The sequence below is a fragment of the Eutrigla gurnardus genome (assembly GCF_963514095.1).
Source record: "Eutrigla gurnardus genome assembly, chromosome: 21".
NCBI classification, from domain to species: domain Eukaryota; kingdom Metazoa; phylum Chordata; class Actinopteri; order Perciformes; family Triglidae; genus Eutrigla; species Eutrigla gurnardus.
Genome location: NC_139932.1, coordinates 5,232,295 through 5,252,693, shown reverse-complemented (window position 1 = coordinate 5,252,693; position 20,399 = coordinate 5,232,295). Strand labels below are relative to the sequence as shown.

Below are 20,399 nucleotides of genomic sequence, written 5' to 3'. Positions count from 1 at the left end.
ACTGAGAGAGGAGACAGCAAACTAATCATATTTTGATAGTTAAAAGGAAAACATCAGCTTATTGACTCCTGGCTCTGCTCCTAGCCTGCAGGAGCCCCGAGGCCTCGACCTCGGCCGTCATTTAAAGCCGTCTGGGCAGATCACACACCGGAGTCGACTCACCCTGGGACCTCGTTATAAGTTAGGAATCCATCCTGTGTCCATGTTTTGGTGAGATCCCACTCATAGAGGACAAACAAAACCTGTGGTGCGTTCCATTCAGGGATTATATCCGGACACACTGAAACACCGCGAGCCTCCAGAGTTTCTACCCCAAATACAGTCAAAGCACTCATTAATCATTTCAGCTGCAGCCTCGGGAAAATCTCAACTGGGAAGAAATTACACAGAAAAAAAGATTTACTTTCAAGACATTTTAAAATCATGAATATAAACAAAATAAAATAACTGAAATAACAAAAATATGTGTTGCACTGTTAAATCTATAATCAGTCTTTCACTTGGAATTGAAAGGGTTTGTTTGTTTTTTTTCAACCAGAAACATTTTTCCCCATGTTTTTATGTCTAGCTAACTAATGGGGACAGCAGGATTGTCTGATCCAGCATTTGGAGACTAAACGGGCAGCAATGTCACGTCAATGTACAACCACTACAGAGAAATAAAGCCTTTTTATCTACCTTACCTCTACCTATGCTTGATCAAACTGTTTGTCATTGTGTCATGTGACTTTAGCAACGTGAGTGACAGTTGGAGAGAGGAGCTGTCCGATTTTGTTGTGTTGGACCACAAAAAGTGGAGCATTAGTGTTACCCAAAAGATTTGCATTGACACGTTGGAGCATTGAGCTGATTTTGACGACGTGGATGCACCACAAGATTTTAATAGAGACTTCTCCGGTGAGTCAAACAGACCGGTTCAATCGAAAGGCAAATTAAAAAGGTTTCATTTCTCTGTAAGGTCCTATCCATAACGTTGTCAGACAGTTATAATACTCATATTTAATAAACCTATAAACACTCTGAGGCAGTCAGTGGCCAAAATAAGCCCTTTTATTGGATGCACATTGACGGTGAGGATTTTCCCCGAGTGATTGCATCGCAGCCTGTTTAGCATCTGCTGCCTGCAATCTTCTTCCTCCATCCTGGACCGGTTTTGAATATAGTGGTCCCCATTAGTCTCTTCAACAGAAAAACATGGGAATACCAAAGTTAACATTTCACTTCAGGAATTGTCCGATATAGACCAAGCTGGAAAATACAATATATCTGCAGATAGGCTCACCACTCTGTTAGGCTTTTGACTTGCTATCTTTTTAAATATCGACACAATGCAGCGTTTGTGTGTGTGTGTGTGTGTGTGTGTGTGTGTGTGTGTGTGTGTGTGTGTGTGTGTGTGTGTGTGTGTGTGTGTGTGTGTGTGTGTGTGTGTGTGTGTGTGTGTGTGTTTTCGCAGAGCAGTTTGGACTTATAAGATAAAGAGAGACTCTACTGCAGGCTTCTCCTGGTCAGCAGCTCAGTATCTCACTGCATTATTCAGCAGCCCTGATTCTCTCTCTCTCTCTCTCTCTCTCTCTCTCTCTCTCTCTCTCCTATAGCATCTCTACTCTCCAAAGCTAAAGGGGAAAAAAAGCTTCACTCTCATATTCAAATACTGCGCCAGAAGCTTCAAACAGGGATGCTGTTTTTGGTGTTTTGCATCGCATCTGTTGGCACCAAGTGTATGTGTTTATAGGTGTGGACCGGAGCTTGAAGGGAAACCCTTGTGCTGGTTAGTGAAGGAGGACGTGGCAGACGGTCCAGGCCCGGCGGGTGTTTCGTGGCCGAAGCTGTCTGTGGATATCCACACTGTATAGAAGTGGGCTAATTGCCTGTCTGTCCTCCCAAAAGGCCAAGAGCTGCGGTGCACTTCATGCTGCTGCTGCAGCCGGCCCTTCACGGCAGAACAGAGTTTAAAAGCAAAGAGCTGTTTTTCCACCGCCGGCGTTATTTGAACATCTAGGCTTGTTTTATGGTTTCCACTGCTTGTGTCATATTAAGTTGAATGTATTGATCCCTGCTTGCTGCTTCGCACCTTATTAAATTATGGAACAACTCTGTAGCCCCTCAAGCATCATTACTGAGTCCAGGCTGGTGTGTTAAAGGTTTTTCACTGACTGTGGATTTTCTGTGGGTGGATGAGTCCAACATCACAGGACTTTCAACACGGCGTCTTCCAAAGGGTTGTCGTGAAGTAACGCATTTCTGAACAACTTCCTTAGCGTTGGTTTTGTTGCCTACACCTCAGGCCTTGACATTAAGCATTTTAAGCCACTTGCCCTTCGGGCAAGTGGCTGTATTGTTTTACTTGCCCGATGGCAAAATGTACTTGCCCAAAATGGAAAACGTCGGCCTATTAAGAAAATGTATAAAACAGGTATTTGTTTGATTTTATAATAATTTATTATAATGTAAATACAAATACAAAACATAACAATTATGGTCTGCAAAGCTGTCAAACCACCTGTCAGCCCAACAGAAGAAAGGGCCTCAAAATGTATTTCATTCTCTTTGTCGAATGAAGCGAATGGCGCGGTAACGCGGCGCGAATGGCGCGTCTGACGCGGCGCGAATAAAGTTGAAAATATCGAACTTTTCAGGCGGCATCGCGCCGCGACATCCAATCAGCGACGAGTTCAAGCCGACAGACAGATGAGCTGAGATGGACGGGCTGCATTACCAAACCCGACTCGGGAAGACCGGACCCCGGCGCGACGGGGGCCGTACCGGCCTCACACCGTCAGGGCTGAGCCTCGATCAGAAGGACTCAGGCCCCCGCGCGACACCGGGCAATCGGTCTTCCGTACGCCACATTTCCCACGTCCGCCCGCCCGTCGGACGGGGATTCGGCGCTGGGCTCTTCGCTCGCCGCTACTGAGGGAATCCTAGATAGTTTATTTTCCTCCGCTTAGTAATATGCTTAAATTCAGCGGGTTGTCTCATCTGATCTGAGGTCGAATGTGGCCCCGACTCTGGGGAGAGGTGCGAGGGACGTGGCTCCCGGAGGAGGCTCACGGACTCTGGCATCGGGTACCCCGAGGCGGAGGAGGAGGGTCCGCCGACGTGACCCGCCGGCTCCCCTCAAAAATGAGCGTCATGCGCGAATGACGCGAATGAAGCGAATGACGCGAATGGCGCGAATGACGCTAAAAAAGTCCAAAATTATCAAGCGGCGCGATACACGCGTCTGACGCGATTGTATTCGCGTCTATCGCGTTCGGTGTGAACGCCGCATTATTCTGTTTGGCCGAAAACCGCAGCACAGCGCTGTAGAAAGCTCCGCTTCCGCGATATAGGAGGACGTTTATTTTGTCAATTTAGTGTATTTTCAAAGAAAAAAAATCACTTGCCCGAACGGGCAACTACACGTCACATTTTAGTTGCCCGATCACAGAGTTTACCTGCCCCGGGCAAGCGGGCAACCGTTAATGTCGAGGGCTGCACCTAATGTTGGTTAAGAATCGAGATATTTCATTTATTTATTCTCATTTACGACTGAAGCCATTTTCCCATAAGATTGCATACAACCGGCAGTTATTTTGTATTTATTTCATGTGTTTATTGGAATTAACAAAAAGCTTAATGAATTGTGTGGCACACACTGCATAGGAGCAAAATCTTTCTATCTATCTTTCTAAGATTTCCAATATTTCCAATATTCCTACCATTAAACATCTCCCTAAATTTACTGAAGCTGATAAACGGTATTATTTGATTGTTAGCTACTGTCCCATCATAGGTTTTCAATCAGGAGGTTTGGCTTGCTGAGAATAAAGAGAAGCATCATGACAAAATCTTAATTCTGCTCTTTAACTTGCGATAAAGTTAATTGCCAGGAAAGGGACAGCGTGCAGGAATTCTCTCGCCTGTGGGCGGTTCCTCCTGTTTGCAATGAATCGAAGTATGCATCAGCCTTCACAGTAAAGAAATTAATTCTAAAAAACGCATAGTTTACCTGAAACCTGGCACGGTTACCCAAAACAGGAATATGACAATCGTCCCTTTGCTCAAGATTGTTGTAATAGATGATGCAAAATGCAAAAGAATGAAGAGTGATTGGGTGTTTTAAACCAGGCAAACCATGATTTTTTACGAAACCAAGCTGTTTTGTTGCCTAAACCGATTGATTACATTTTGTAGCAGTTTTTTGTTTTGTTTTGTTTTGTTCATCAATTACATTTCAAACTGTTTAAAAGCAATACATCAACATCTTTGTCACCTAATAAGGTTAAATTTAAATCATCTTATTTCAATCATTTTTATTGCAGTTAAATGTTTGTCAGCCAAGCAGACAGACTCATCAAAACATAATCAGCAATGTTGCATCATGCAACAGAACTGTTCATTACAGTCTTGACTTTCCCCACGACTGCACTGGAAAAAACTCAACACCGTCCAGTGGACGGAAAAAGCACTTGTCCCCAAAAGGTTTATAAATATTGCGATACTATGCTGTGCTGAAATGCTGCATCCTTAATGTGACATATCAAGAGTATATTGAGCTGGCGAACACCAATACGCTCCCTTTAAAAGCCCTGATCAGCTTTCACTTCCTGTTTCCTGTCAGTGATCAGGAAACCCTTCAGCTTTGATGCCCCCAGCGTGAACACCTCCAGCCACAGAGTCGTCTCTCCCACCATTTATCATCTGCCCATGCTCAGTGTGAGACAGTTAATTAAGTCAGCAGGGTGTGGCAGCCTCGCTCTTTTGGCTAGACGGAGTTTAAATGCCGTGGGCTTGTCGAGCTTCATGCAGTAGAGAAATCAGTCTGGGTTTATCACCATTGGTAACGGCAGTAAAAGTGTTGCCTTCACGGCAGAGAAACAAGGAAATGACCTCGGACTGTGACCTTCACCGGTGAGGAAGTTGGACGAGCAGCCAGTGAGGAACAGTGACTTTTTCCGCTCTGTGCAGAGCTTACCACAGTTCGCACCTGTCGCACTAGAAATGTAGTCCGTTTTTAAAGAGAAGGAAGGGACGACGATGTGAAATGTACCTGTATCTAACTCTCTCTGCCTCTGATCTGTAGCCACATTGAGCCTCTTTCAACAATATGACTGCATCCAATCATCTCCCAGGCTGCTGTTTCGCCCACTGACAGGCACTGTGATATCGATTCTTATTTGCCTTGTGAGAATGTGTGTCGTCGCTGTAGTGCTCTGCTCAACTCTCCTCTAATATTACATTTGTCTTCCCCTGGCTTGTTTCTGCAGTCAAGACACCAGGAGACACTCTACTCTGTTTTTACTTTGGGGTTGACTGAGAGACTGTCAATGGATGACTAAGTTGACCATATAATGTAACTCACTCCTATAGAAGCCAGTAATCAGTTCCTTATTTTTGGTTGGGGTGGTGTGGAGTTTCATTGTCTTGTCTCGTTCGCCTGGTGAAGTGGTGGTTCACTGTTTTCACTGTCATCAGCAGGCTTTAGTTTCTAAACAGGACGCATCCTCTAGTGCTGAAAAGCGAAGTCAATGCAGAAGTGGCTTAAACTTACATTCTCTCTGCTGGCCATCAGGGGGCGACTCCTGGCTGCATAAAGAGGTCTGATTGCATGGAAGTCTATGAGAAAATGGTCCTACTTCTCTCTTGATTTCCTCTCAAATGCGGCTGCGTCTCTCCAGGTCACTGTGTGAGAGAAAGAAAAGCTCTGACTTGCTTGAGCAGACGTTGTTAGGTGTCATAATTTAAATATCTAGCCCGCTGATTTTTTTTTTTTTCACCTTCAAAAAAAGTATGCACAGTGCGTACAGGATTCCGGCTGGCGGCGCCACTGGTAAACATACAACATAGAAAAGTCTACATTGCTGTGATGCTACATGAATGATGTTTGATATATTTTCACTACACTAACATCTGAATCGTCTCAACACCAGTTACCCATTCTGAGCATTTTGCCCTATGCTTTGTGAGTTTTTGTTGTTGTATTTGTCAGTTTATTCACTGAATCATTCAGGTCAGAGGTGTGTTGTCTTTTTCCGTTGGTAGTTTTTCTGTTGCCCGACGGTGCCGGGATGCCAGGATGCCCACCCACTCACCAAACTGCATCTCCGATACAGAACTGAAGACAGGAAACAGATAGGGAGTTGAGTTGCATAAGTCTGCCAACACATGTATAAGAGAGAAAACGAGAATGAGATTCAACATGTGGAAGACAAGCAGACTGCTTTTGAATTTTTAACCGTATTGTCAGTATTTTTCAATGGGAACACGTAGTTTTGTCATGTTCTTCCAGGCTGAATGAATAGAAAATTCACTGTCCTCTACGTCTGATGCTGAGAGAGATAATGATATGTTTTCTTATCCGAGTCTTCTAGAGTTGAGACAAATCCATTTAGGTTTGGGATTCAAAGTTTGGAAGTAAGTCAATTTGTTGAACCCGTAGTAACAAAGTGTAAATTCTACACTTTGTCTGACACACCAACACAAGCAGCTTCTTTACTTCAGCACATGTTTCATGAGCTACTTGCTCCAAATGCTGAAGGCCTGATTTGTAGTGATTGTGAAGTTGATACACATGAATTATTGATTTGATATATGTAAGAGTTAGCCTGGCAGATTTACCACTATGCTGGTCTTGTTGAAATGCAGCTGCAGAGTGATCTCGCGGAGCTGCACTTCCTTTACTTTACAGATGATGTTTAGCCACAACTCATTTATTTTACTATTTACTTAATTTCCTTTCTTTGTTTTCACGTAAATTATGAACGCTGCCTGGATTATAATAACAGGGAATGCTTTTTTAACGTTTGGGCAACAAAATCACTTTGGTAAATGAAAGTGAACATTCTTGTGACTCCCAAGACGACATACAAAACCGTCGGAGCGTTAAAGCGGAGGGCACGTTCAGAAACGCCGTCCGTTTTAAACACGTGGTTAAAGGGATGGTTCCTATTTTCCAAGTGAGCTGGTGTGTTCGAGACGTCTGGAGACGTTATCAAGAAATTTCATTCAGTTCTTCTAGTTGCCGAGTTCGCTTATGCTATGGCTAGCGCGAGTCAATCGTTCTTAGCTAGCATGGCATTAAAAACAGTCTTGCCCACTCCACAGTGCACCCGAGGCAAATCCATTGTAACGGCAGACTATCGATGTACATATCTGTGTTGATAGAATGTTTGAAATAAAACCAACCTTGCATTTTTAAGGATTTATGTCTCAGCAGCAGCAGCAGCGTGTCATACTTCCTAGTAGGCTATGGCAGCGGCGGAGTGATATCACCTAGCACTTATAAGTTACCGGTTCTATAATAGTTTGTTTACCTGCTGTCATTGCTACAGATGCAGAGTTGGAGTTTTTTTCCAACCAAACCCAACCGTACCTGTATACGAGCCTGAATATACAGAGGAAGAATTGCTCGAGAGTAGGGATGCACGATAATTATCGGGCCGATAATTATCGGACCGATAATTATCGGCCCGATAATAGGAATTATGACGTCAACCCGATAAATCCGATACAATTATTAATACCTCCGATAATCCGAAGATAGGATGTTTGTGTTAAAACAGCGGGTCGATTGGGATGAGGGACGTTAGTTTTTTTCTAGGCGCCTCCCGTTTAGCATGTGATGTGGTTACTGTGGTATCACAGGTTTCGGAGGAGGGAGTTAATCCACAAATCGAGCGCTCCCTTCTCATGCCTGGCTGTGACGTAGAGGCTGCGAGCGAGTGGAGGAGGAAGACTAGTAAACAAACACGCATGGCGTCTGTACTGTGGGACTACTTCAAAGTTTCTGAGGAAACTGAATCGCTTGCCATTTGTAACAAATGCAATGCAGAAGTTCCAAGAGGAGGGAAAAAGGCATCGAGCTTTAATACATCCAACCTTAAAAGTCACCTCGCACATCACCATCGCTACGACGGTGTGTTAAAAGCGTATGAAGACGCCGGCGCCGCTAAAGAAGCAGCGAGCCCGTAGTTTAGCGTTTTGATGCACGGGTGAAGTAGCGGTCCTTGTACCTCGGGTCCAATATAGTTGAGAGATAATACAGTGGCTTTTCCTCGATGTCACCAAAACGCGTTTCCACTGCTTTTAACGGGGTTTCCTTTGATGTTTTCACTCCGTGGTCTGTTGGTAACGTTTGTTTTAGCAGTCGCGTCAGCGCTTGAATGGAGGGGATCACATCCGCAGTAGTGGCTGTTGCTTTGCTGATATTTCTGCCTATTACCGTAGTTTACATTTCTGTGTGGATCAGGACCAACAGTTTAATGTAGCAGCACTTGTGTGTGCATATCCCATGCTGCTCAGGGAAAGTTGTCATTGACTGACTGACTCACTTACATATTTATTTGAAAAAAATAAATATTGTCATTTTATTGAAGAGTCAAAACTGTTCTTGGCTTTCTTTTGTTCATAGTAATAATTATCATGTCACTGTGATACATCTGGTTAGGTGTTTGGTAAAAGGCAAAGCTATGCTAAATCTACCTAAGCTTAGTCATTAGTGTTTTTGACCTGAATTTGATCTGAATATACATTCAAAAACGAATAACAATATTATCGGGTATCGGTATCGGTCCCGAGGAGCAGAAAGTTATCGATATCGGTATCGGCTTCAAAAAATCAATATCGTGCATCCCTACTCGAGAGGGATGCTCAAAGGGCAGAACGTGAACGAGCGTCTGTGGAGACCGAGATAGCCCCCGCTGGAGCTGAGAACCGGGACCGAACAAACGGAGACCGGTGTTCATGTGTCTATTTACCGGAGGGAATCCCCACAACGCGTCCGAGGGTTTACGGTTCTCCGGACGGACCAGGTTCGCGGTGCGTAATTGTGGCTTCGCGTGGCCGTGGGCTGCCCAGTGTTTGAGTGAGCTCCGAGGGCTTTTCAGACAGCCTTGGGGGTATAAGTGCCGACAGTTAGGCCCGGTTCGTTTGCCTATTTACGGGCAGTATTTCGGGCTGCGCGTCTTAGAGTTTTGAGTCCGACAGAGCAAAGTAAAGTTCCGCTGCTGCTGAGAAACTAGTTCCTCAAAAAATGGATGATTCATGCGATGCGAGGTTAGTTTTGTTTCAAATATTATTCTATCAACACACACATTTACATCGACAGTCTAGTGTTTTAATGGATTTGCCTCGAGTGCACTGTGGAGTGGGCAAGAAGTTTTTAATGCTTGTCTAGCTAAGAACCATTGACTCGCGCTAGCTATAGCATAAGCGAACTCGGCAACTAGAAGAACTGAATGAAATTTCTTGAAAACGTCTCCAGACGTCTCAAACACACCAGCTCACTTGGAAAATAGGTCTTATGTCCAAAATTCTGAACTTTCCCTTTAACGTTGCAAATTGAAACAAAACTTTAGGTTTAGGAAAAGATTTGAGTGTAATGGATGTGCTGCTAGAATAATTCAGGAATGGTGTCATTACAGGGTTTGGCCAGGAGACAGACAATAAAATACCAAGATGAATAATAAAATACATGAATCCTAATATTATAATAATTTAAAAAAAGGCGACTCAGGTAATTCTTTCCGATAAAATAATAAAGGCAGAGGTAGAAAAGCCACTTTTATTTTATCTTTTTGCCAAGCGTCACCTGATGAGTTGTCTTTTAAACCGGTGAAATGGTCGGTGCATGATAAAAACAATGTCTGCTGCAGGAGCGTGTTGCATGGCGCTCAACCAATAGGAGCCAGGCGAGATGGAAGCCTCCGGGCGTTGTGGATCTGGGTGTTGGATCAGGATCACTTCTGAAGGGAGTGAAGCACAAATAGACGCTGATTAAGTGGACTTCCAGAAAATGGAGATGACGTGTGGAAGCAGCGGCCCCTCCTCCCTCCCTCATCTCTGTGACCCTGGAGCTTCAGAAGTGATAACAGCACTTAAGTCCCATCCGCCAACTCTCCCCTCACAAACACAGATATTTCCTGTACCGATGGAGCGCGGAGATAGAGCCCAGACCACGAGAGAAAGCTCGTTTTGTCTTCGCCTGTTGTCAGCCACCCTCGACCCCACCCTCCCTCTGGTGTCTGATACGCCACATCACACGACCCTTCATGGTACATCACGTCAGTGTCATAATGATGTTTTAATGGAAACTGTTTATCATCAAACTGTCATCATCTGCCCCTCCAGTTCTCCTCTCTCTCCCAGCTTCCACTATGCTGTATTTTGAAAGAAAGTTTTTCATGCACAATTTGGAAATGGCTTAATTGCTAAACTCCTAATGTAAATAATCACATTGCGGTGGCACGATCAGCTCTACTTTCTGTTTAAAGCATGTTTTAGAAGTGTGTTTTAGGTTTTTGGATTCGACTGAAACTAACAAACTTCTGATGGGTTGCGTTTTGTTTTTGTGACATTTTGGAAAAGCTTCTCATCAGCGGGCTGGAAACAGCGAGTGCCCTTCTGCCTCCCCTCTCTCTCTCTGATGTGTTGAATAGAGCTTGTTGTTGTGTTGTTGTGTTTGGGTGGGGAATGCTGCGAGTGGGACTGACGCGCTCCTCAAGTCAGATTTCTTTCTGTCCCGTCTCTCTGTGTGGAAGCTGCAGCAACAAACGGCAGCATTGTGATCTCACTTCTCCTCGCCTCTCGCTGGCGTTTCCTCTCCGTGTGTCGGTGCGTGTCGGTGTAGGGACGGCCGCGGGATGAGGTAGTTCAGGTTCCTCGGAACCCGGGTGAAGTGTGACCGATGCGGACCAAGGCTCCGAGTCCCTCAGAGGACCCGCTGGGTGGCTTTAAAAGAGGTAAAAGATGAAATGGTTGATTGTTGATGGCGATACGGTATGTTTGTGTACATATTTAGTGAATACTCTGGTTTTGGACTGGCTTGATTTTCAATTGCAAGTACACATGAGAGATTTGTGTTTTCACTGGTTTGTATAACTTTATTTAAATGGGTTTGTCCTCCTGTAAAACCTGTGATGGTTTGTGTGTGTGTATAGGTGTTTAATGGTGTGTAGCAAGTGCAGATGTGTAATGTATGAATGACTGATTTTACTGTCATTCTATGTTTCTTAATCTCATTTGCAAATGAGGCATCAAATATTGGTATAACATTCCATGAAGATCAATGATGTGTTGAAATATTGTGAAATAAATGTTATCTCATGCCCCATTTAAATGAGTCACCCTTCTGGCTTGTGGGAGCTACGTGTTAGCATGCTAGCGTGTGGTCAAATTCAAACTGCTAAAGACAGATGATTGTTTTTGAAGCAGAATTAAGCATTTAAGTAAACTTTGTACTCTTTTTGTGCTGTTCTTAAACCTGTTTTTATTTTTGTTTCACTCTGTAGCACCTTGAGATTGTTTTTAACAAGTGCATTACAAATAAAATATTATTATTATTATTATTATTATTATTATTATTATTATTATTATTATTATTATTCGAATTAAGTGTCTCGGAATTTACATTAAAAAAGTTCATGTTCGCCTGAGGATAAAAAAAGATAACTTTAATGATCCCCAGACTTTTCATACAGCGCCACCAACAGGCCAAAATTACCTTTAGCCATATTTGACATTAATGCTAACATGCTAGCAAACAAGTGTGTTTGCTATTGCATATTAATGTGCTAATAACTTGCACAGACCGGTGTTACATGATGTCATCAGTTTAGCCGCAGACAAGGGAAGAAGCACACACTCAGCAGGAAAGCATTCTGTGCTAACACTCTGCTTCCACATATAGCACCCTGCTATCAGAATGCTAATATAGCGCATCAGCTAACACAAGCATGCAAATAAGGATGTGCTGTGAAATGGCTGCAGTTTCGTCATCGGTGGTTAAATGGGCGACCCCGTCTAATTTCAGGGTGCTATGTGTTAGCATGCTAACATGTGGTTGAGTAATGCATGCTGGGAGAGCCAGACGCATGTTTGGAGGCACAGTAATAATAGTGCACTGTGAAGTGTTGCCTCGTCAGCTGTTTGTGGGTGACTTCATTCGGCCTGACTTGCATCCTATTTAAAGGTGCTACGTGTTTCATGACTTAAATTAGCAGTGTTACTCATGCATGTTTAGACGATATTGTCACAGAGGCTACATGTAACATAGTTAAGCTGGTTTCAGTTTATTTCATGTTGCTCAAATTCACTTTAAAACTTTAAAACATTGATTTTAATTCATTTTAAATTTGCGTAGAAATTGAAAATGCCTTTTAACCCTTTTAGGTCACATCTTAATTTGCATCTATTTAACAATATGTGCACATAAATTTGTATTTTTGTACCTAAAACTTTCTTCCTATTAAACAAATTATGACGTGTGCTTAGGAAGCTAGTACCGACAGATTTTAACCAGTAATATCACAGCATCCAGCCATCAATCAATTTGCAACTTGTAGCAACAAGGAGAGCCCGTCCCATCCATTTTATTCACTGTAAGGTGTCCTTGAGGTCTCTGAAAGGCGCCTTTAAATAAAATGTATTAATATTATTATTATTATTATTATTGTTATTATTATTATTATTATTATTATTATTATTATTATTATTATTATTATTATTATTCCTCTTGTTTCTTCTGAACACCGCTCAAATATTGGGTTTCACTGGGGAATATGTAACACTGCACAAGACAAAGACGCTTTTACTTCCATTTCACTGGGACTTTAAAAACAGCAGTAAAGCAGGAATGGCAGACAATGACATCACAGCACGTCCACACTGCAAAATATTTTTTTCAGAAAGCAGGAATCAATCATACGTTCTGCTGCTATATGCTTTCGGCTTTTATAGATAACTTAGAAGAAGTGCAGTCCAAGCCTATAAAACAAAAAGTGCATAGTCTACTCTGCCTTGTCTAAAAATGATGCATAGTTTGAGCCTAGAAAACAGCCAAGTGCATAATCTGAGCCAATTTAACAGCAGATAGAGCAACACCTGTGCCGCCTTTTTAAATATCAAACAACCATAAACTGAAATGTCACAGAACTGAAAACTTAAAATGTCTGAAGTAAAACCTCCATTTCCATATTAGCTCTCTAAGAAGTTAAAATTTGAGCAACAGAAATCTCAAAATTAGAATTTAAGATGATATCGTTGCAGCATGTTAATGACAGCATCATGGACAATAAGTTGCTCTGACTGTGTGTTCGGCGATCGTGTGTGGGTCCTGAACACACCACAGATGAACTAAGTAAGCATGTTTAATCATCCTCTCCACTGTTATTACTGTTGTTATTGTTATTATTCCTTTATGTGGAGATAGCATCTATATGAGAGGGCAGCAATAACAGGCGAGCTAAGAGCTCCGATGACGTCTTCACATAAAGAACAAAGAGGGATCATTACAGCAGCCGAAAGAGGGCTTCAGGAGAGCAGAGGAAACGAGGAAGGCTGTGATTATGCTCGTCGTATTGTTCGCTAGTCATTAACAGCCATGATAATGAGGAACAAATAAAGCCCACAGCGTTTCCTGTCACACGGCCTGTACTGTAGAAGTCGCCAGCAGACGAACATGTTACTGTGAAATCTCTCATCTGAAGACTTCAGACTAAATCGTTTACCTGCACAGTCGGACCGAGCCTGTTTGATTTGTCTAGGACACTGTTTGACACTTAAGGACAAAGAATGAAGCAAAGATCAACAAAATTAAGTTTCCCTGAGGCTTTAAAATACTTTCATGAAATAAACAGTGTGGTCTTTTAATGTAACCCCTTGAGAAAATCATCATAGAAATTCAACTGCACCAAACTGATTATTATCAGTAATTCTGCTGCTTGATTCTGCTTATTTAGGTTTATAAAAAGTCACATAATTATTTACTAAGTCCATCCAAAGTTTAGCATGTTTTGTCTGACTGAGAAAACCAGCAAATATTTTCTTTTGAGGAGGTGAAACCAGCCTCGGTACCACACTACCAATGCAGTTAGCTACCACCTAGCTGTTAAGTTGACCTTGAATTATGAAGCTAACTTTGTTGTTCACACCAGAATCCAGATGGATCCAGATCCAGTAAGGGTGCTGCTCAGGGTGTGACTCGGCGGCTTGTGTTCGTCAGATCCATCTGTCGCTCCTCCACAGTCCAAATATGGTCACTTCCTTCACTGGATGCAAAAATTCCAATATGCTAATGGTCAAAATGCCAAAAAAACAAGTCCACAAAGCAGTGGGTGCCGTCACGATTACTGCGTCCACGACATATACAATCTTAAGACTTTACATTAATACTGTGGAATGGAGGTGGCTGACATTAGTTTCAGTAATGGTAATTCATTAATTAATCCATTGTATGAATACATTTCAGGACACATGTCTGAGTTAATCTATGAAGTATGACTTTATATTAGATTCTCATGAATGACTGCGTCTGTATTTAAGACTTTTGATTAGTTACTGATGGAGTAACCATTCATTCACGGCTGAGTCCTCCATGAGTCTTACATGAGTTCTCCATTAACTCAGGATGAACTGGGCATAGGATTAATGCTGATGAGTGTGTACTTAACGTAAAGTCTTATCAGTCTTTATTTATAATATATATTTCTGCTACTGCTTGCAGGTTCACAGTCTTTCCATACTTATGCTTTTCCTCCGTTTACACAACTGTGGTGTTTTCAAACCCGTAAAGCGGAGACTCTTGGAAATTCTTCAGAGTTCAAATTGAAATCAGTCAGTACCTACCTCCTTTGCATATTTTTTAATTAACTAAATTAGTAGAAATTATAATGTCATAAAATAATAGTTACTCATTGTTCAACACAAATAACTTTATTTAAATCTAAAGTCAATGTAAGATAAGGCTGAGACAAAAATCCAAGCTAATGGATAAAATGAAAAACTTAATAAATTATCAATTCCAAGACATAATTTCTACTCTGTTGTCTTTTTCATATCGCTATCAACATTTTTCTATTAACAAAGCTCTGAAAGTGCAATAACAGGATCCCACTTTGCTGTTAGCGGGTTCACAAGCTGCTGGGTAAAACTAAAATGCAGGGTTAGAACCTGTTAAGTGGTAAACCCTGCGGGGGGAAGTTCCAACCAACTTCCTGAATTCTACATGATAGTTTCAGGTGATTTCTCATGCAGGGACTCTTTTTAGACCTCAGTGCTGAGAGTCAATCCTCCACGTGACCGGCATGAAGCATGACGAGCAGGAGTGAAGGGCAGAGCGGGCGTGGGCGGAGGGGACAGGGCGGCGTCCATCTGGCCGTGTGTGGGGGGGGCATTAGGTTAGCTGGGGACAGACAGGCAGCTCAGAGCGGAGGAGGTGGAAGGTCAGCCTCGTCGTGAAGGATAAGCAGGATGAGAAGTTAGAGAGGTTGTCTTTTAAAGGGGTAATCCAACCTCAGATCCTGTTTAATAATCAGACGTTGTGACTTCATGTGATGACGTGTGTTTCTCAGAATTAACTCATTTAATTTCATGGTGGTATTTTAATTTGTATTTTAAAGCAGAGATATGGCTTTGGAAAATAGAAATGACCTTTTTTCTGGTACTATTGTAAAGATGACAGTTCGGAAAAGTGAAGCCAAACCTGAACTGCCTTTAAGTTGTATTCTCTCTGCTGGCCATCAGGGGGCGATCCTCTGTTGCAAAAATAACAGAAGTCTAAGAAAATAAGCCTACTTGTCGCTTGATGTATTATCTCAGTAAACATTGTAAACATGAGTTTATGGTCTCAATCTCTAGTTTCAAGTCTTCTTCAATCCAGCATGATGTTCATTTAGTACATTATGGTCCATTTTAGGGGCGGGGCTACCTTGTGATTGACAGGTACCCTTAAAAGATGCAATTAGCTGGTGAGATGTAGCAGAAGTAGGGTTTTTTTCAATACTTTTGTTTTTCTACAAAATAATTTTAAGAACACAAAATTGTTCAATATTAAATGTTATCTAAAGACAAGCATCTATAGAAGACATTTCCATAAATGAATTATGTCCAGATTCTGATTAAATCAGGAATAAATAGATTTATTTTTGTATTAAAAGCATCAAATTGCAATAATTTAGATCTAACATGTAATTTGGTTGAATTAATTTGAAGGCTGAGGTCAGTAGGATTCATCCTCCGTACTTTGAATGTCTTGAATGCAGCCCTTCAATAATTGACATATTTTCCCAGATATCTAACTCACCGGCTTACCTGGTTATCTTGTGCTGTACTTTAATGTTGAAGGGATTTTCTCTGTGGCCAATGTTTCTGGGATCAGAACAAATACAATTATGGAATTGCCCTGAAATTTAAGTCGCAAAAAAGTATCCCATTCACTGAGCAAATTTCTAATTAAACCTTCGCCTTGGGGGCACATGATGTTAAACACATTTGCGGACAACTCGGATGAAACACCCTGTAGTCACAAAGGGGCCTTCGGTCCAACGAGAGTCCTCGGCCACAAATAAAAACATACACAAACCTCTCAATCTCCGTCACGGTTTACAATGGGATCCCCGAAGCATGAAAAGGGGTCTAATTGCATTTAGCTTAAGTCTGGCCACTGTGGAATATTAATGTGGCTGTAAGGGTTCAGAATTGAGGCGAAGCCTCAGCTCAAGAGAGAAAGACTGAATCCCATTTCCTCCCCAATTCCTTTCCAACTCACTATGGGAACCACAGGGCCTCCTGGGGTGGACTTCCCAGCAGAAAAAGACTTTACTGTATTTGTTTATTTGCCCCTGACTGTTGTGCATGGAGCTCTTGGCAGCCCACAGCGACATGCCTTTCACTGACACACACCATCCTGTCATAAAAACGCCGGCCGGCTCAATAAGGAGCATGTTTGTTGGGAGCGTTTTGCAATTCCAGCGTGTCCCGTCAAACCCTGGAGACCCAGAGAGGAAGCTGGAGAACGACTGGAGTCAAAAAGGAAAGGGAAATAAGAAAGAATAACTGCTGGGATGTGAACGATGTGAAGGCCGAAGGCAGTTTGAGATGAAAGCTGTTTGTGTTTGATAGTTTATGCTGATATCGTGATGGCGGTTGATGGCTTGTGCAGCTCTTGAGGCCTAAACTCAGCGTTTCTACTTCTATTTGTAAGCTTCCAGTTGGAGCAAAGAAGCCATGTTCTTCAAAATACTGCACATAAGAAAACAAAGGCGACCTTGGTCCGTCGAACGTGTGACGTTTCCGTATCACTTTCAAGTGTCAATTGAGTACTGATTAATGTAAAGTTTAAAGAGGCAGAACGTTGGAGATGAATTGCATCAGTTGTCTAAATTATCGGTGAAGCTGAAAAGCAGTTCTAAACTAAGAAACGCTGTGAAAGAGACACGTTTAAGGAGCTGTGATCACTGGTAGCACAGGGATGCAAGTGTTAATGACTTCAGAGAAGGTGGGAAGAAAAGTGTCTTCCTAAAAACAAATTTAACAGAGTGGGGGGAAAGTGTTGGCAGATATAAAGTCTGAAAAGAATAAAAAAGAGAAAAATTAGCAACTTTTAACTTAAAAAGATAATTTTGAAAAAGCATTGTTCACATCATTAACTCAGTTTAAATCAGACTGTAAAAATGGATCACCAGGATTATTTTTCTCCTAATTTGCCTCTCATTGCTTCTGTACATGCAAAGCAGAAGAGTTAAAGAGATACATAATTGAACATGCAGCAAATTGGAATCAGACAAATATTAGATTGGTACTGAGGTTGTAGAGTATTAAACAGACTTCTATCATGAGAGATGGCTGATCAGTTCAGTACGATGTATTTAGTTCCTCTTCAGGCGTTTATTATGATGGTTTCACCGTGTAGCGCCCCCTTCAGCCGGCTGCCTCCCCCCTCAGTGCTTGTAGGTATGATTCATTATACGCCTCCATTACCAAACACAATATTCAACATAAACACAACATGACCCCACTTAATAGAGTGTGTGCCAGCTTTGTTCACACACATCCGATGTTTGGAGCCTCTCACGGCCCTCCGAACCAGGAAGAGTGTGTGTGTGTGTGTGTGTGTGTGTGTGTGTGTAATGCTGATTTCGAGGTGAGAGGTGTGTGAGATCATTGTGTGCGTTATCAGCAACAACACACACAATGTGGCGAAAACAGAAACGCTCTCTGGCTCTGTGACGTCTCTCTGCCAAGACAGCTGTCTCTTTTAAAGGAGCTTCTCTTGGACACAGAAACGCACATTATCCAGGCGGGCTGGACGCGTGCAGCTTTCCCCGCTGGTCTGAAGTGTGTGTGTGTGTGTGTGTGTGTGTGAGTGTGTGTGTGTGTGTGTGTGTTCTCCACGTCAGCTCCTGGCACACTGAGGCAGAGAAACACAAAGCAGAACAGGCTGATGTGTGTGTGCAGACGACAAGCATCCACGCTTCTTACACCTCAGGAAACTGCCTGTTGAAGGAACATGAATACCCATTTTTCTTCCTCTGGGAGTAAAACTGGTGGCCGACACTCGTGCACCCCGGTCTGGGGTCAAGTTGTCGAGGATTTATTTGTTTTTAACGTTAGCAGTGTGGCTCCAGGGGTCACGATGTCCGTCAAACAGCTAATATGGAAATCTCTCGTCCCCCGTGTGATCGATGGCTGTGACTTTTCACTCGTCCAATTCATCACATAATCGTCCATTCAGTTTGAGATTGATGCTAACATAGCGTGCTAGTGGCTAACTTTTAGATGTAGCTTAGAGTGTAGCGAGTCTTAAGACGCTCACTGACGGCGTAACGTGCTAAACAACATGCAGGATTCTGAGCTGGAGGGTTTCCAAACACTGAGACGTTTGACCTTCTATTTGAGGACACTGATAAATATTGTGCATACATTTTAAAATGTTAGAATTACAACACTTGAACACTTTTTGAACTTGTTTTTGTCATATATATACTTCTAACAGTGAAAAGGCAACGCTTTTTTTTAGTTTTGGCACAGACAATAAAGGCATCAAACACTTGCTTTGTGCAGAACGTGTTGTCTCCATGAGTATTTAGTGCTTTATTCATCATGCCCCCCCCCCCCCCTGTGTGAAAAGGCCTCATTTCTGGACTGGGTCCAAATGTAAGCTTCCTGATTGAAGTTAACCTTTTAACCTTTTGCTCTATTGTCCAGTTTGTTGTCTGTTCTGTCGACCTGTGCCTGGAACATTAAGATTTTTTTGTTTCTTGTTTGAAATGTAATTTAATTTTATACGACCACAGTATTAACAAACTATTGCTTTTGCTACTGTGACCACACACACACACACACACACACATACACACACACGCTGTGTTGACATCAGCTTTCAGGGATAACAAACCTGATTCTTGTTTTGACTTTGTGTGAAACACAAAGGGAGCGATCCATACAGTCTGTTTGTTTCCGACACTCATTAATCTTCCCTTATTTTCTCTGTTTGCTCTCCAGCGTCTGATCAGGATGTGGCGGTGAAACTGGACCAGGAGCGTGCTGAGATAGTCGCCAAATATGACAAGGTAAGGTTAAAGCAGCGAGCCTACTGTGTACCAACTAAACGTTTTGGTGGAGGTGTAACTTTGGCTTTTGGTCAACCACAGCCAAGTTCCAGTCAGGTCGTCATGCTGAGACTCGCCATGAGTCACCGCCACACTGACCGCCAAACACAGTAATAACAGCAAGCTTCTGCCGCTCCGCGCTGTCAATATGTTTGTGGATTTGGCAGGGCTGTGATGACCTCGCGGGAGCAACATTTCAGATAGAGTATCATCAAAGAATTGTAAAATAATTAAAAACCACATTGATGGTCCACACTGTTCAGGAGGCTGCACACTAACCTGTCAGAAGAGAAGCACAAGACGGAGATCTCTGGTTTCAAGAGAAGAAGGAGTCTACCTGTATATGGATATTAATAACTCCTGTATGACACTCCCCGTGGTTTCTATAGTGTGTGTGGCTGTACTGTATGTGTGGGGATTGACACCTCTATTTCACAGCCCGGCGGTATCAGTGGAACCAGCCCGCCACGCTCGGCTTGTAAATGAGTCTTTTTAATTTAGTCCAGCAGGCTGCATAATCAAGCTGCCTAATTAAGAGAGAGGAGAAGATGATGGGAGCGTTTATAGTGTGTGTGTGTGTGTGTGTGTGTGTGTGTGTGTGTGTGTGTGTGTGTGTGTGTGTGTGTGTGTGTGTGTGTGTGTGTGTGGCGAGGGCAAAATCAGCGTGATTGTCACTGTCGGGGATGGAAGGAGTTTAATGGAGTCTGTTATCACGTCGGCCACACACACTTAAACCAGCGTTGATGTGCAGATATTAAAAGAGATTTCTCGTCTTTGCAGGAAGTGCAAGAAATTCAGCTTGTTGTTGTTTAGTGACTGCCGTCTGCTTTTTCTCTTGATTTTGGATATTTGACAACATCTTCACCAAAAATGTCCCTGTTACTCAATTCCGTCTACTTCTAGCCGCTGAATTTAATGGCTTTGCTAAATAGTGCCATTGTGTTTTTAAAGCCAATGTACCGTATGAACCCTCCTGACTTTGTTGATTTTACTGTCACAAGGTTCACATGGGTGGTATTAGTGAAATGTCTC

The 20,399-nt window shown here is 42.5% G+C and overlaps 1 protein-coding gene across 3 annotated transcripts in view; it reads left to right on the top strand.

Annotated features, from left to right (window-relative positions):
- Positions 1-20,399, top strand: part of usp6nl (USP6 N-terminal like) — an 86,645-nt gene that overhangs the window by 42,046 nt on the left and 24,200 nt on the right. For 2 of the 3 annotated variants that reach the window (XM_084039098.1, XM_084039096.1), the window contains one exon: positions 19,261-19,328. In XM_084039098.1, coding sequence (XP_083895224.1) covers positions 19,261-19,328 — 68 coding nt within the window. Of the gene's footprint in view, positions 1-10,498; positions 10,722-19,260; positions 19,329-20,399 lie in introns of those variants that run through there. The other variant, XM_084039097.1, reaches the window with a different exon arrangement.